Source organism: Xenopus tropicalis, chromosome 6 (genome assembly GCF_000004195.4).
Source record: "Xenopus tropicalis strain Nigerian chromosome 6, UCB_Xtro_10.0, whole genome shotgun sequence".
Classification (NCBI taxonomy): Eukaryota; Metazoa; Chordata; class Amphibia; order Anura; family Pipidae; genus Xenopus; species Xenopus tropicalis.
Genome location: NC_030682.2, coordinates 5722363 through 5740157, shown reverse-complemented (window position 1 = coordinate 5740157; position 17795 = coordinate 5722363). Strand labels below are relative to the sequence as shown.

Below are 17795 nucleotides of genomic sequence, written 5' to 3'. Positions count from 1 at the left end.
GAGGTAAGGGAGATTCTATAACTCCCAGAGGTCCCCTAGGGCAATAGGGGAAGTAGGACCTCTAGGAGTTATAGAATCTCCCTTACCTCATTATTTCCTCATGATTTTTTTTCTTCTCTTTTCTCTTTGGTCCTGTTTAACATCCCTTTTTTCTTTTCAACCTCTTGAGCGCGGATAAGGTTTAATTGTGTTATTTTGTTGTTTCACTGATTTGCACAATTTTTGTGGTTTTATTGCATTTTTATCCCTGTATAAGTGTCCCTAATCTGTTTTTAGCGTAGCTTTGCTGTGTGTAACTTTTGTGTACACAAATAACTTTACCTATTTTGAATTAATCAGAATGTGTACTTTCCAAAACTATATGGTTTTCTGGGGGTCTCTGTATAGTTAGGGGGGTTACGGCATATAATACACTGACAGGGGGCTCTGTATGCAAAAGCTGAGTTGGCAGGTGAGAAATCCATATGCGCTATTTTCATTTTGGGGTCAGTACATACCGCAGACTTTGGTCTATGCATATTGGGCATCAAACTGTTCAGTCGACCTTAGTTGTTCCTATTTGGGGTGATTTGCCTTTATCTGATCTTTATCAAGGAATTGTGAGAGATAAATGTGCAACATTTTTATGCGATTTTCTGAAATGTCATAAAAATCTGCAAACTTAGGAAAGCTTTATGGCTTGGTACTTTGGAGCAAAACCAAATGTTTAACCATTATAGATTTGGGGAAATGTGTACTTTCCAAAAATATATGGCTTTGTGGGGTGAGTGTACATTTTGTAGCATTATCCCACATAAAGGATGTAAATGTGTTGATTTTGCAGGAGCCCATTGGGGCCCCTACATGCCACATATTTAGGCAAACCTATACATATTGGGCATCAAACTGTTCAGTGGACCCCTGGTTTTCAAATTTTAGGGTGTTTAATCTTGGTACCTAATGCTATGTGGGAGATAAGATGCTGCAAAGTGGAAGGTTTGAAGGGATTTTTGGAAATGTCATCAAAATTGCTAACTTTAGAAAAGCTTTGCGGCTTGTTACTGTGGAGTAAAAAGACACAAGTACCCATTTTAGATTTGGGGAAATGTGTAATTTCCAATAATATATGACTTTCTGGGGTGAGCGTACTTTTTACTAGCTTTATCCCATACATTACATCATATAATGAAGTAAATGTGTTGATTTTGCAGAAGCTGATATAACAGAAATGATAGATCATATGGGGGTATGTTCACATTGGGTCCCCTACATGCCACATACTTAGGTAAATCTATATATATTGGGCATCAAACTGTTCAGTGGGCCACTGGCGTTCATATTTAGGGTGATTTATCTTGGTACCTAATGATATATGGGAGATAAGATGCTGCAAAGTGGAAGCTTTGAGGGGATTTTTGGAATGTCATCAAAATTGCTAACTTTAGAAAAGCTTTGTGGCTTGATAGTTTGGAGCAGACAGACAGTTGTGCCTATTCTGGATTCCCCAGAACCTGTTCTTTCCAAAAATGTATAATTTTCTGGGATAAACCTTCTGTTAGTAGAATTTTTGTCCTTGAAATCTAAAGTATGCAGCTTTCTGAAGCAGTGCTTTGGGAATTTGATACTTTACTGCTGGGAGTTTTTGACCTATACAAGTGAGAAATCCCCATAAAACTATATCTATTTGGTATTGGCACGTTCAAGAGACAAATCAATTGTATATTCATGCATAAATTAATTTCTGTTTCTAGTATGTGTGTTTATATTATGGAAAAATTGATTTTTTTTATTTTTAGACATTTAGAAGCCTATATCTTGTTACAGAATTGGAATTACACAAAAATTCTACCATATTTTGAAAGCTTTGGTTGTCCTGAAAAAATTATATATTTTTTTCCTGGGTAAAATCCCCCCGAGGAAAGGCCCCTAAAGTGAAACAGTGCAAAATGTTAAAAAACTGTCTGGCAATACAAGGTCCACTTTGACCAAAATGGCTGGCAGTAAAAAGGTTAAAAGATCTTAAAGAGCACCTATTGGGGGCATATTGTTTCCTCTGCTGCAGGTATGGGCTAATAGAGCTTGCCATGTTTGGTCCCCCATAATGAGCAAGCTGGTACCCTAAGCCTTATTTACATACTTGTGTCCCATCATGGCTGCCTGTTACCAGCCTTTTTTTTGCACAAAATAATATTGTTTCCCCCATAGATATATATATTTTAAAAAAAAACAGACTCACATACACATTCAATTAATTCTTTTATCAAACTTTATGTTTTTACACTTACATAAAGTACTTATATACATATTTCTAACCTGGCTATTTCAGGCCCAAACAAGGGGAATGCAGGTATCAGAGGTACGTGCCTCGTGCCCCCACTGTATGGTGCCTCTCTAGCCCTAATTCTGGCCTGGTTTTTCCACATTCTTTACACTCTAGAGGTTTATCTACTGTGCGAATGGTATGATGTACATAAAATGGGCTTAAATAACTTTTAGTATGACATAGATATTAAAAAAGTAACAATAATACAGCTGTAAACTCACAGAGCAACAGGTTTTTTGGCTGCTGGCGCTACTGACCCTCATTTAAAAGCTGGGAAGGTGCAGAGGAGGAAGGCAAATACTTGGACACCATGAAAAAAGAAATTATTGAGACCTACTGCAAAGCTGTTAGGAATAAGGCATTCTCTAACATACTAAAAGTTAACTTTTAACTTAAGGTGAACCACCCCTTTAACTTCACTAGCTAGATAATCATTTCCCACATTCAGTACCTTCAAAATGGTTAACCCCGCTGTGAAATTTTTGATGAATGCACAGAATGGCCTTTTCGGGGAAGCTTATTCCACATTCTGTACAAGTGAATAGATTCTCCCCTGTGTGTATTTTTAGGTGACCTATAAGGTTATTCTTATGAGCAAAGCCTTTACCACATTCTGTACAAGTGAAAGGTTTCTCCCCTGTGTGTATTTTCATATGAGCTACAAGGTGATTCTTTTGAGTAAAGCCTTTGCCACATTCTGTACAAGTGAAAGGTTTCTCCCCTGTGTGTATTTTCATATGAGCTACAAGGTGATTCTTTTGAGTAAAGCCTTTGCCACATTCTGTACAAGTGAAAGGTTTCTCCCCTGTGTGTATTTTCATATGAGCTACAAGGTGATTCTTTTGAATAAAGCCTTTGCCACATTCTGTACAAGTGAATGGTTTCTCCCCCGTGTGTATTTTCATATGAGATACAAGGTCATTCTTTTGAGCAAAGCCTTTGCCACATTCTGAACAAGTGAATGGTTTCTCCCCTGTGTGTATTTTTAGGTGACATACAAGGTTATTCTTATGAGCAAAGCATTTGCCACATTCTGTACAAGTGAATGGTTTCTCCCCTGTGTGTATTTTCATATGAGATACAAGGTAATTCTTTTGAGCAAAGCCTTTGCCACATTCTGTACAAGTGAAAGGTTTCTCCCCTGTGTGTATTTTCATATGAGATACAAGGTAATTCTTTTGAGCAAAGCCTTTACCACTTTCTGTACAAGTGATTGTTTCTTCCCCTGTGTGTATTACAAAGTGAGTTAAACGGCTGATCCTGAAAGACTGGGTTTCCTTACATTGTGCACAAGTGATATTTCTCTCCCCTGTGTTAGCGTTCTGGGGACTGGTTTTTCCACATTCTGCACAGACAAAAAGTTTTTCTTCTGTAGAACTTCTCCTTTGCCCCTGACAGTCTTTGGTTAGAGATGATGTTTCCCCACATTCAGTACCGTTAAGGGGACTGGGCTCAGCAGTGTTGGACAGGCCCACTAGGATAGCAGGAAAACTCCTGGTGGACCCAGGTGTCAGTGGACCCTCCTGCTCACTCAGCCAATTTACTTGTATGCTTTTACCATGGTCAGTCCTCATTTCTATATGAGAACAAATAAAATAAATAGATGGAAGTATAAATAATAATATGTATGGGGAAGTGATTAAGAGAATTAATAATGTGAGTGAAGAGAGAAGGAAAAAATTTTGGAGACTTGGCCCACAGTCTAAGGTTTTCTGGTGGGCCCCTGGTACCCAGTCCGACACTGGGGCTAAGTATCAAAGTCCTGCCCACACTCCTTGCTGGCCAAATGTTTGGGTGAGAAGATAACCAATCACAGAGAAGCCTTTCCCACATCCAACCAATCAAAAGGATTGTGAGCTTAGTCAGTGATCCTCATTCCATGCAGTTGGCTCACACTCCTATTCAGCCTGGGTTTGTGCTGTGCCAGCCTTACACATTCTTCCACACTGTGTCCTACTATAATGTTCCCACGTGGCCTTCAGAGACTTAACCAGTAGGTTTTGATGACTCTTATCATGACGCAACGTCCTGGTATAAAGGAGATGCAAAGTGTGGTTTTCCAAGCTGCTAACTTCTTACACCCTAGACGGGGATTGGCTGGCATCATACAAAATGCTGTGTCCCACTGACTCCTGACCCCACAACTTAAAATAGAAACCAGTGGGAAAATTAAATTTACAAGGGCTTTGGGAAGTGTAATTGGATACACAACAAAAATATTTCCTTTCATCCAATTATAGGGGTGGTTCACCTTTATTACAGTTTGGAATATATAAGAGACTGTCTGGCTAAGGGGATTGCTCAGCATGAACTGAGATTGGCAGCAGTAGAATCAGTTTTGCAAAGGAATAACCAGGTTTCGGTTATTACAGAACAGAGATCTATGTTTGTTCCGGATCTTAGTGATCCAGAATTAGATTAAGATTATTAAAATAACCAAAGTTCTACAATATAGTGTGGCAAAGAGATCACTGAACAATAAATGTAAAAATTGATTTTAAATTGTTTGGAAAGAAATATTTACATAAACATAAATCATAACGTAGGTAAAACACATAAAACAAGAGACCACCTTACACACAAAAAGGTCATAAAAACAAATATACTAAAATATACTACAAATATACACACTAACTTAACTAAACACACTAAAATGTAACCCAGAGGCCCAACCACCTAAATAATAATAATAATAATAATATCCCACACCTTATAAACACACTCTATGAAACCTTAACTCTAGAAGATTACACAGCCTAACATACCTCTCCTTAGGTTTGATAAGGTGCCTGGTCCGTGATGTCAGATTCCCTCTGATCTGGTACGGTGGTCACTCCTCTCCTGGCCCTGTGTCTACTTGTGCCCTACTGAATCCAACTTATATACAGGAGAGATAGGTGGATTCTAGAACTTTCTAGAAGTCTCTCCTGATTTGTTTATTTGAATGATGCTAGCACATACCAGTCAGTTACAGGAAGTCACCCGTCTGCCATTATGGGTATTCCAGTCTTCATGTCTGCGTCTCCACCAAGACCTTCCTGACTAACTGATTATGCATATCACCAGGGATCCATTCAGCTGGCCCCAGTGGCCTTGACCCTTTGTTAATGTTAATTAGAGTTTAGGTGTGACAGCACCTTTCCCAGACCAGTACCTTTGTTTTCCAAATTAGGAAACTCCTATTGTTTGGACCAGATAACCAGGTGCTAAGCTAATTAGAATGTTTCCTCTACTAGAGTAAAAGGTTTCATTATTGATTAATAAAATATAGGAACCCACAATATAAATATTTTACAATAATCTTACATTATGACAGGGCAAAATTGCAGTTAAAAGTTAATAAACAGCTTTTAAAAATTGTGAAAAATATTCCACATTTTAATCCAAACAAGAATGTTTTAATGAATTCTGATCTGTTTGAGTCTGATATAGAGAGATATGATTTAAGTGAAGAACAGAAGAATAAAGCATTTAAACTGTGGGTGCCGGCACGTATTTCCCAGAGGTTATCAATCCCTGTGAGTGCTCCCGGCACTGATACAGATGGGAATCTAATACACGGCACAAGAAGGGACAGGCTATTAATGCTTAATTATATAATTAATGGTGAAAATGTGCTTGATATAGAGGTGCTTAATAATCTTAAAACCTCTATAGATGATGACCCCTTTACATTTCTGGTTGTATTTTAGCAAGTTTACAGACTGGTTATGGGTATTGGAGAAGATGAAGTTACACAGCAAATGATAAAAGCTTTTGTAAACAAGTTTAAATATGTAGATCCTGTAGCTAATATTTTTGCTTGCAGTGTTGATACTCTTCAGAAAGCAGCCTCACATATAGATAAGTACAGGAGACAGCTCATACTGCAGAACTCAGGCCCCTCAAACATACATGTGATAAGGGAAATATGCCAATCAGATTAAGCAAAGATAAGGGCATATATCTGCCATTTTTGCAGCCGGGTGGGGCATTTGATGCACAAGCAAGCTCAGGCCTGTGCTGTTACACAGGCAAGGGAACCTGATAAACATTTCGGTATAAAAGACCCAGGACTGAAGAGAAAGGAGTTACTCATTGTTACTGAGAAAAGGAATAATCACATTATAGGGTTAGTGCTAAAGAAATGTTAGTACTTGTTCCTTAAAGGTTTGTAAACATTGTGTAAATGAATATGATTGGTATGAGTTTTGAGAAAAAACATTTACATGGAAATATATAGCAAGTGTTATAGTGATTGTAATGTATTTCATTAACCTGCAGAAGCAGAAAAGTTTAATGTGTGTTAAAAATGCAGGAATGATGATCAACTTTAATGCAGGCAGGAATTATTAAGGTATGAGGCAACAGCTGGGATGGATAGGATTATGTCTTCTTAAAGTTTCAAATAACAGAAATAGTGGTCCTTTTGTCTATGTGTCACGAACGCCACCACAGACCTATGTGACCAAGTGTGCGACTGTAAGGGTTAACACATCAACTATACAGTTTCTTCTCAACCTGTGCAGTCACACCCCAAACAGCCCCAACCGGCCAAAACTTAACAACTGCCACCACCGCGTTTTGGCTGCAAGCACCCAAGTCTAGATGTTCTATTGCCCCCTGATGCTTCACAGAGGCAAATCACCCCAGACTTCCTAGCTAAGCACTCTAGCAGTCACTCCAGCACACAATGCAAGTTAGTCTACAGGCAAGACTCAACTTTCCCGCAAGCAAACAAAGGGTTAAGCAGGCACACTTTCCTTCTAACTAGCAAGGGATTAAACCACATTTAACATATACACTCCGCTTAAGGTTCATTTGATATAAAATTACATATTATATAAAAACAGTTAATATTACAAAATGACATACAGGGTGCAAACAGTTATAAAATAAAAAGGGATAAAAATGCAGAAACTACATACCTCACTAGTGATGAGCGAATCTGTCCCGTTTCGCTTCGCCGAAAAATTCGCGAATCTTTCAAAAGATTCGCAAAACGGTGAAAATGTCGCGCGTCAAAAAAAATGTTGCCCGCGGCTATTATTTCGTCGCACAGCTATTATTTTGTCGCCCGCGGCTATTATTTAGTCGCACAGCTATTATTTTGTCGCCCGCGGCTATTGTTTCATCGCACGGCTCTTATTTTGTCGCCCGCAGCTATTATTTCGTCGCACGGCTCTGATTTTCATCCGTTTCAACAATCCGCCAATGGCGAAACACGGAAATTCGCCACGAATCCATGCCAGGCGAAACATTTCGCCCATCACTATACATCACCAATAGAATGGTCCTATGTAATTCCTGTTCTGGGGGGGAGAAATAGCGACATATACCTCCCAAGCAGCTCAGCCCCCAAAGGCATATGTCTTCCCAGTCGTCTGGGCCATTGATATACAGGTTACAGGGTAGGTCACGCCCCCATCCAATGAGAAAGGTGAGGGCGGGTCACCATTTGGCAACTGGCTGTTCTGTTGACATTTTTATTTTCCAGCTAGCCTCAAATACTTATGGGTATTCAACAAAATTATGGAACCATGAGCATTATGTGGGAAATGGAATTCTCTTTTCATAGACACCAAACACCCCAGGCCTAACTCATATTATTCTGGTTTTATCAGAATATGAGATAATCCCGAGATGGATCATCATAACACGGGAGTGTTTGGAGTCTATGGGGAGCCCTAGCTACAAGGTAATGGCTGGGTGCCATGATTTTTATCTTAATAAAAGATATTTATTTTATGGGCTTAAATAAATATTAACTAAGAATCTGCCCTGAGACAGACCCCCCAGTAGCACAGGTATGATAATTTAGTTACCTTGTTGATTCATTCATGCCTTCACACCTCACAGTCCCCTAGCCAGACAGTCTGGCTTCAGTGTCTTTTTGGGGTTTTTTGTGAATTACCCCCTGCTGTGAGGGGTTTCCCTCAAATGTGGATTACAAACAGACTTTCTAAATTGAAAGCCTAACCCTTTGTGGTCCAGCATGATGCATGTAAGGTTATTTGTTTTAACATGGAGTCTGGTTAATTGGTTGAGAACCTTGGCTTTTAAGGATCTCTCAAACAGACGGGCTTTGGTATCGTATGACACAAGGGGGCACATTTACTAATCCACGAATCCGAATCACGAATGGGTAAAAATCGTATTGGAAATGAAAATTTTGGAAGATCGCAAATATCACGAAAATGCTTATGAAAAAATCGTATTAGTCACGATAATATCGTATCCGAACAATTGTAAACAGCGTTAAAACCTTTCCGATTTTTTCGTACAAACCTCCGAAAAAGTCGTGCACTGTACGAAAAAGTTGTGTGCCTTATGAAAAAGTCGTGCGCCGTACGAAAAAGTTGTGCGCCGTATGAAAAAGTCATGCAGACGCCCGAAAAAATCGGCAAAAATACGCTCGGAGCGTTCGTGCTTTTGTAAATGTGCCCCAAGGACACATGGTTACATTTGAGACATGTGGTTCCATACTATACACACGTAATACTGATCTATATATGATATCGTTAATACAGGGTATAAAGTGTAAGTGTTTGGATTTTGATTGTTTTTTCTCAACAGTTATATTAACACTAATGAAAATGAAAAGACCATAAGACACCAGTGACAAATACATTTCCCAGCAAAGAACAAAGAACTCATTTTCTTTTAAAGAACATGATATATAAGAACAATGTATATGCGGTAACAATATTTGTATAAATCAGAGAAAAGTTTCATCATGGCTAATGGGCCGGCTCTGCAAAATAACAGCAAAGTTGGGGGTTTAACATTTCATTGTACAAGGAATACATCTCAGACATTGATCAATATGAGAAGGAACATCTGAATAACATCAGCTGCTGAAATATTCCTTTTATATTTTATTAGAAATATTATATGTGCCGGTTACAGGTAAAAGTATCACATGGGTAAATACATCATGCGATAGATAACAGATTATACAGTTTTAGAATGTTTCTTTAATATGCAATTATGTTGGGACCAGGAAAATAGTTATTACTTACAACATTTTAAAAGGTTAAAGCAATGTAAGTGGACAATAACAATTATTATGTCTATGACTTAAACAAATGTAAAAGCACTTGGAAGAAGGCATCATTTTTACATGTTTTCATTTTTCTTTATAATATTTTTTCCCTATTTATGTCTTTTACATAAGAGATTTCTCATTTCAATATTTAGGACAATATTTATCATGAAATTTAAATTTGTGAGAATAACATGGTAATACAGTGATAGAATCTTAGATTGATATAAATGTGCAGTTTAGCAGTAGCTGTAGGCCGCGCTGGACAATCTCAGAAGAGACAACAGAAGGGGAACATCATATTTCAAAAAGAAAGTTTCGGTAAAATGATTTGCAACACAGACTGTGACTCAGGGGGAAATTAACATTGGAAGAATAACATTCATAAGGGTTACCTGAGAAATGATTTGATTATGAACTGTTCACAAAGTGACTGTCTCATCCCTCCTGATTCTGTCTGTGTCGGGTTCAGTCTCTAACAGACTGTTGTTTCTAAGATCCTACTAAAGACAGTGTTATTACTGCTTATTCAAGTCCCACCTTCCTTTCATTGGGTACGGCCTACGTTATGGCTGTTCTACATCAGGGCAGCTGCAAAGATACCAAGAACCCCAGAGGGGCATTGGTGATGCCGGTACTGGTACAACTGCCTGATTCTATACAGGTGCTTAGTGGCGGATCTACTATAAGAGCCAAGGCCTAAATCCGTTGGGCCCTACAGGACAAAGGGCTGCAGGATGCTGGGATTTACCCAAGCTACAGGGAGCCCATCTGGAGTCATTCACAGGAAAGATGTTTAATGAATATGGAGTAACAGAAGGTAACAAGGAATGCCAGAGACTGTAATTTGGTAAAACTGACTCCCATTATTGAGTGCCATACTTTTATTTGCCACTTTTGATGTTTGCTGACACTTTTGTGGTAATATGTGTGGGTTGAACTTGATGGACACTGGTCTTTTTTCAACCCTATGTAACTATGTAACTATGTAACTATGCATACATACCTGCAAGGGAATGTTAGTAATATTATTTAATTGTATGAATGTACATAGTACACAAGATATCTGTATAGATTTAAACAGTGAGCCAATCAGATGTTAATTGCTTAAGTTGGGAATGCTTTGCAGTGCCTTTGTGGTGGTTACCTTGGGATTTATTATAGGGGGGTGATCAACACCAAGATATCACAGGAAGCCAACTGGAGGGTCTTTTGCATTTCAGTGTTTTTGATAAGAAAACTAAGGAAACAAAATGTAAAGGACTAATCATACAGGGATTGGTATCCTGCTGTTTAAAAATGGCAGAAATGATTTAACAAAAGGAGACTGATATCACAGAACAGGCAGATAGGTATGGGACTTTGCTGAGAGAGTCAAATGAAAAGATCTCTGAGTTAAGGTTACCTGCCATAACCACTAGGGGGCAGCGCTTGAGAGGCCAATCTGTGCAACTGTTTAACTGGGGTAAATTATGAATTGTCAGTGAAAATACAAAATGTAGAAAAGGAGCTGGAGGAACATAAACATGCAATAAATATTGCTTTTGATAAAGTTGGGAATATATCTGATCAATCTTGTCCAAACAATATTTCCAAATTTAACACAGAAACACAAACAACTTTATCTTTGGAATGAATTTGTTGTTTCAATAATAGAACAATTAGATAATAAGTAATTCGCACACACTATACAGAAATATCAATTAAGCAGTAATTAATTCACACACACTCTAAAAAATGTGTCTAGTAGATTCCATATGCAGGAGAAACATATATCAAACACAAATTTATTGGTTATCACAGAGACCACACACAGTACCTACGGACAGTATACCTTAAAATATCTAATCCACTAATAAATACCTATAAATAGAAATCAGTTTAAAAAACGAATATCCATGCACCTAGCTCATATAACTAGTATAATGATTTAGAAAAAATCTTACTTTTAAAAAAAAAAGGAAAGGAACCAATTTTCGAACCTCAGTTAACAGCTTATGGGGAAAAATAATGAGGTAAGGGAGATTCTATAACTCCCAGAGGTCCCCTAGGGCAATAGGGGAAGTAGGACCTCTAGGAGTTATAGAATCTCCCTTACCTCATTATTTCCTCATGCTTTTTTTTTCTTCTCTTTTCTCTTTGGTCCTGTTTTACATCCCTTTTTTCTATAAGGTTTAATTGTGTTATTTTGTTGTTTCACTGATTTGCACAATTTTTGTGGTTTTATTGCATTTTTATCCCTGTATCAGTGTCCCTAATCTGTTTTTAGCATAGCTTTGCTGTGTGTAACTTTTGTGTACAAAAATAACTTTACCTATTTTGAATTCATCAGAATGTGTACTTTCCAAAACTATATGGTTTTCTGGGGGTCTCTGTATAGTTAGGGGGGTTATGGCACATAATACACTGACAGGGGGCTCTGTGTGCAAAAGCTGAGTTGGCAGGTGAGAAATCCATAAGAGCTATTTTCATTTTGGGGTCAGTATATACCGCAGACTTTGGTATATCTATGCATATTGGGCATCAAACTGTTCAGTAGACCTTAGTTGTTCCTATTTGGGGTGATTTGCCTTTATCTGATCTTTATCAAGGAATTGTGAAAGATAAATGTGCAACATTTTTATGTGATTTTCTGAAATGTCATAAAAATCTGCAAACTTAGGAAAGCTTTATGGCTTGGTACTTTGGAGCAAAACCAAATGTTTACCCATAATAGATTTGGGGAAATGTGTATTTTCCAAAAATATATGGCTTTATGGGGTGAGTGTACATTTTGTAGCATTATCCCACATAAAGGATGTAAATGTGTTGATTTTGCAGGAGCTGAAATGATATATGGGGGTATGTTCACATTGGGGCCCCTACATGCCACATATTTAGGCAAACCTAAATATTGGGCATCAAACTGTTCAGTGGGCCCCTGGCATTCAAATTTCAGGGTGTTTTATCTTGGTACCTAACACTATGTGATAGATAAGCTGTTGCAAAGTGGAAGCTTTGAAGGGATTTTTGGAAATGTCATCAAAATTGCTAACTTTAGAAAAGCTTTGCGGCTTGGTACTTTGGAGTAGAAAGACATGGGTACCCATTTTAGATTTGGGGAAATGTGTAATTTCCAATAATATATGACTTTCTGGGGTGAACATACTTTTTACTAACTTTATCCCATACATTACATCATATAATGAAGTAAATGTGTTGATTTTGCAGAGGCTGATATAACAGAAATGACAGTACATATGGGGGTATGTTCACATTGGGGCCCCTACATGCCACATACTTAGGTAAATCTATACATATTGGGTATCAAACTGTTCAGTGGATCCCTGGCGTTCAAATTCAGGGTGTTTTATCTTGGTACCTAATGATATATGGGAGATAAGATTCTGCAAATTTGAAGCTTTGAGGGGATTTTTGGAATATCATCAAAATTGCTAACTTTAGAAAAGCTTTGTGACTTGATAGTTTGGAGCAGACAGACAGTTGTGCCTATTCTGGATTCCCCAGAATCTGTTCTCTCCAAAAATGTATAATTTTCTGGGATAAACCTTCTGTTAGTAGAATTTTTGTCCTTGAAATCTAAAGTATGCAGCTTTCTGAAGCAGTGCTTTGGGAATTTGGTAGTGTCCTGCTGGGAGTTTTTGACCTATACAAGTGAGAAATCTCCATAAAACTATATATATTTGGTATTGGCACATTCAGGAGACTTGGGACTTTCCAAATCAGTTGTATATTCATGCATAAATTAATTTCTGTTTCTAGTATGTGTGTTTTTATTTTGGAAAAATTTATTTTTTTATTTTTAGACATTTACAAGCCTATATCTTGTTACAGAATTGGAATTACACAAAAATTCTACCATATTTTGAAAGGTTTGGTTGTCCTGAAAAAACAATATATTGTTTTCCTGGGTAAACTCCCCCCGAGGAAAGGCCCCTAAAGTGAAACAGTGCAAAATGTTAAAAAACTGTCTGGCGATACAAGGTCCACTTTGACCAAAATGGCTGGCAGTAAAAAGGTTAAAATATCTTTAAGAGCACCTATTGGGGGCATATTGTTTCCTCTGCTGCAGGTATGGGCTAATAGAGCTCGCCATGTTTGGTCCCCCATAATGAGCAAGCTGGTACCCTAAGCCTTACTTACATACTTGTGTCCCATCATGGCTGCCTGTTACCAGCCTTTTTTCTTGCACAAAATAATATTGTTTCCCCCATAGATATATATATTTTTTTACAAAACAGACTCACATACACATTCAATTAATTCTTTTATCAAACTTTATGTTTTTACACTTACATAAAGTACTTATATACATATTTCTAACCTGGCTATTTCAGGCCCAAACAAGGGGAATGCAGGTATCAGAGGTACGTGCCTCGTGCCCCCACTGTATGGTGCCTCTCTAGCCCTAATTCTGGCCTGGTTTTTCCACATTCTTTACACTCTAGAGGTTTATCTACTGTGCGAATGGTATGATGTACGTGAAATGGGCTTAAATAACTTTAAGTATGACATAGACACTAAACAAGTAACAATAATACAATTGTAAACTCACAGAGCAACAGGTTTTTTTGGCTGCTGGTGCTGCTGACCCTCATTTAAAAGCTGGGAAGGTGCAGGGGAGGAAGGCAAATAATTGGACACCATGAAAAAAGAAATAATTGAGACCTACTGCAAAGCTGTTAGGAATATGGCATTCTCTAACATACTAAAAGTTAACTTAAAGGTGAAGCACCCCTTTAACTTCACTTAAGCTAGAGAATCATTTCCCACATTCTGTACCTTCAAAATGATTTATTCCACTGTGAAATTTTTGATGAATGCACAGAATGGCCTTTTCGGGGAAGCTTATCCCACATTATGCACAAGTGAATGGTTTCTCCCCTGTGTGTATTTTCATATGAGATTCAAGGTCATTCTTTTGAGTAAAGCTTATCCCACATTATGCACAAGTGAATGGTTTCTCCCCTGTGTGTATGTACATATGAGATACAAAAACATTCTTTTGAGTAAAGCCTTTGCCACATTCTGTTCAAGTGAATGGTTTCTCCCCTGTGTGTATTTTCATATGAGATTCAAGGTCATTCTTTTGAGTAAAGCTTATCCCACATTATGTACAAGTGAATGGTTTCTCCCCTGTATGTATTTTTAGGTGACGTACAAGGTTATTCTTATGAGCAAAGCCTTTGCCACATTCTGTACAAGTGTATGGTTTCTCCCCTGTGTGTATTTTTAGGTGATGTACAAGGTGATTCTTTTGAGCAAAGCCTTTGCCACATTCTGTACAAGTGTATGGTTTCTCCCCTGTGTGTATTCTTAGGTGATGTGCAAGGTTATTCTTATGAGTAAAGCCTTTGCCACATTCTGTACACGTGAAAGGTTTCTCCCCTGTGTGTATTTTCATATGAGATACAAGAACATTCTTTTGAGTAAAGCCTTTGCCACATTCTGTACAAGTGAAAGGTTTCTCCCCTGTGTGTATGTACATATGAGATACAAGAACATTCTTATGAGCAAAGCCTTTGCCACATTCTTTACAAGTGAATGGTTTCTCCCCTGTGTGTATTTTCATATGAGATACAAGAACATTCTTTTGAGTAAAGCCTTTGCCACATTCTGAACAAGTGAATGGTTTCTCCCCTGTGTGTATGTACATATGAGATACAAGAACATTCTTTTGAGTAAAGCCTTTGCCACATTCTGTACAAGTGAAAGGTTTCTCCCCTGTGTGTATGTACATATGAGATACAAGAACATTCTTATGAGCAAAGCCTTTGCCACATTCTTTACAAGTGAATGGTTTCTCCCCTGTGTGTATTTTCATATGAGATACAAGGTCATTCTTTTGAGTAAAGCCTTTGCCACATTCTGAACAAGTGAATGGTTTCTCCCCTGTGTGTATTTTTAGGTGACATACAAGGTTATTCTTATGAGCAAAACATTTGCCACATTCTGTACAAGTGAAAGGTTTCTCCCCTGTGTGTATTTTCATATGAGCTACAAGGTAATTCTTTTGAGCAAAACCTTTGCCACATTCTGTACAAGTGAAAGGTTTCTCCCCTGTGTGTATTTTCATATGAGATACAAGGTTATTCTTTTGAGCAAAACCTTTGCCACATTCTGTACAAGTAAAAGGTTTCTCCCCTGTGTGTATTTTCATATGAGCTACAAGGTAATTCTTTTGAGCAAAGCCTTTGCCACATTCTGTACAAGTGAAAGGTTTCTCCCCTGTGTGTATTTTCATATGAGCTACAAGGTAATTCTTTTGAGCAAAGCCTTTGCCACATTCTGTACAAGTGAAAGGTTTCTCCCCTGTGTGTATTTTCATATGAGATACAAGGTAATTCTTTTGAGCAAAGCCTTTGCCACATTCTGTACAAGTGAAAGGTTTCTCCCCTGTGTGTATTTTCATATGAGATACAAGGCCATTCTTTTGATCAAAACCTTTACCACTTTCTGTACAAGTGATTGTTTTTTCCCCTGTGTGTATTACAAAGTGAGTTAAACGGCTGATCCTGAAAGACTGGGTTTCCTTACATTGTGCACAAATGATATTTCTCTCCCCTGTGTTAGCATTCTGGGGACTGGTTTTTCCACATTCTGCACAGACAAAATGTTTTTCTTCTGTAAAACTTTTCCTTTGCCCCTGACAGTCTTTGGTTAGAGATGATGTTTCCCCACATTCAGTACCGGTAAGGGGATTGGGCTCAGCAGTGTCGGACAGGCCCACTAGGATAGCAGGAAAACTCCCGGTGGGCCCAGGTGTCAGTGGGCCCTCCTGCTCACTCACCCAATTTACTTGTATGCTTTTACCATGGTCAGTCCTCATTTCTATATGAGAACAAATAAAATAAATAGAAGGAAGTATAAATAATAATATGTATGGGGAAGTGATTAAGAGAATTAATAATGTGAGTGAAAAGAGAAGGAAAAATTGTTTGGAGACTGGGCCCACAGTCTAAGGTTTTCTGGTGGGCCCCTGGCACCCAGTCCAACACTGAGGCTAGGTATCAAAGTCCTGCCCACAATCCGTGCTGGCCAAATGTTTGGATGAGAAGATGACCAATCAGAGAAGCCTTTCCCACATCCAACCAATGAAAATTATTGTAAGCTCAGTCAGTGATCCTCATTCCATGCAGTTGGCTCACACTCCTACTCAGCCTGGGTTTGTGCTGTGCCAGCCTTACACATTCTTCCACACTGTGTCCTACTATAATGTCCCCACGTGGCCTTCAGAGACTTAACCAGTATGTATTGATTGGTTCTTATCATGAAGCAACGTCCTGATAAAAGAAGAACAGAGTCATGGATAGGAAACAAGACAGGGATAAGTATAAAGGAGATACAAAGTGTGGTTTTCCAAGCTGCTAGCTTCTTACACCCTAGATGGGGATTGGCTGGCATCATACAAAATGCTGTATGCCACTGACTCCCCCACAACTTAAATAGAAACCAGCTGGAAAAGTAAATTTACAAGGGCTTTGGGAAGTGTAATTGGATACGCAACAAAAATATTTCCTTTCATCCAATTATAGGGGTGGTTCACCTTTATTACAGTTTGGAATAAATAAGAGACTGTCTGGCTAAGGGGATTGCTGAGCATGAACTGAGATTGGCAGAAGTAGAATCAGTTTTGCAAAGGAATAACCAGGTTTCAGTTATTACAGAAGAACAGAGATCTATGTTTGTTCCAGATCTTAGTGATCCAGAATTAGATTATTATAAGATTATTAAAATAACCAAAGTTCTACAATATAGTGTGGCAAAGAGATCACTGAACAATAAATGTAAAAATTGATTTTATATTGTTTGGAAAGAAATATTTACATAAACATAAATCATAAAGTAGATAAAACACATAAAACAAGAGACCACCTTACACACAAAAAGGTCATAAAAACAAATATACTAAAATACACTACAAATACACACACTAACTTAACTAAACACACTAAAATGAAACACAGGGATCCAACCACCTAAATAATAATAATATTCCACACCTTATAAACACACTCTATGAAACCTTAACTCTAGAAGATTACACAGCCTAACATACCTCTCCTTAGGTTTGATAAGGTGCCTCGTCCGTGATGTCAGGATTCCCTCTGATCTGGTACGGTGGTCACTCCTCTCCTGGCCCTGAGTCTACTTGTGCCCTACTGAATCCAACTTATATACAGGAGAGATAGGTGGATTCTAGAACTTTCTAGAAGTCTCTCCTGATTGGTTTATTTGAATGATGCTAGCACATACCAGTCAGTTACAGGAAGTCACCCGTCTGCCATTATGGGTATTCCATTCTTCTTGTCTGCGTCTCCACCAAGACTGCCCTTCCTGACTAACTGATTATGCATATCACCAGGGATCCATTCAGCTGGCCCCAGTGGCCTTGACCCTTTGTTAATGTTAATTAGAGTTTAGGTGTGACAGCACCTTTCCCAGACCAGTACCTTTGTTTTCCAAATT

General features: G+C 38.2%; 3 protein-coding genes across 7 annotated transcripts in view; all 3 read right to left on the bottom strand.

Annotated features, from left to right (window-relative positions):
• LOC101733825 (gastrula zinc finger protein XlCGF8.2DB-like) overlaps positions 1-17795 on the bottom strand; it is a 320033-nt gene that overhangs the window by 17296 nt on the left and 284942 nt on the right. Inside the window, exon 1 of one of the 3 annotated variants that reach the window (XM_031904376.1) lies at positions 5068-5827. The exons of the other annotated variants lie outside the window; for them this stretch is intronic. The gene's annotated coding sequence lies outside the window, so the exon portion shown is untranslated. Of the gene's footprint in view, positions 1-5067; positions 5828-17795 lie in introns of those variants that run through there. 3 annotated transcript variants of the gene reach the window in all.
• LOC116406487 (gastrula zinc finger protein XlCGF8.2DB-like) overlaps positions 2210-17795 on the bottom strand; it is a 36267-nt gene continuing 20681 nt past the window's right edge. The window contains exons 2-3 of one of the 3 annotated variants that reach the window (XM_031904385.1): positions 17330-17385; positions 2210-5011 (exon numbers count right to left, since the gene is read on the bottom strand). In XM_031904385.1, coding sequence (XP_031760245.1) covers positions 2734-3876 — 1143 coding nt within the window. In that variant the 5' untranslated portion in view covers positions 3877-5011; positions 17330-17385 and the 3' untranslated portion in view covers positions 2210-2733. Of the gene's footprint in view, positions 5012-7209; positions 7250-7559; positions 7579-17329; positions 17386-17795 lie in introns of those variants that run through there. The other 2 variants (XM_031904387.1, XM_031904386.1) reach the window with 2 other exon arrangements.
• Positions 13291-17795, bottom strand: part of znf44 (zinc finger protein 44) — a 54756-nt gene continuing 50251 nt past the window's right edge. Inside the window, exons 3-4 of the mRNA XM_031904342.1 lie at positions 14436-15796; positions 13291-14267 (exon numbers count right to left, since the gene is read on the bottom strand). Coding sequence (XP_031760202.1) covers positions 14437-15796 — 1360 coding nt within the window. The 3' untranslated portion in view covers positions 13291-14267; position 14436. The remainder of the gene's footprint in view (positions 14268-14435; positions 15797-17795) is intronic.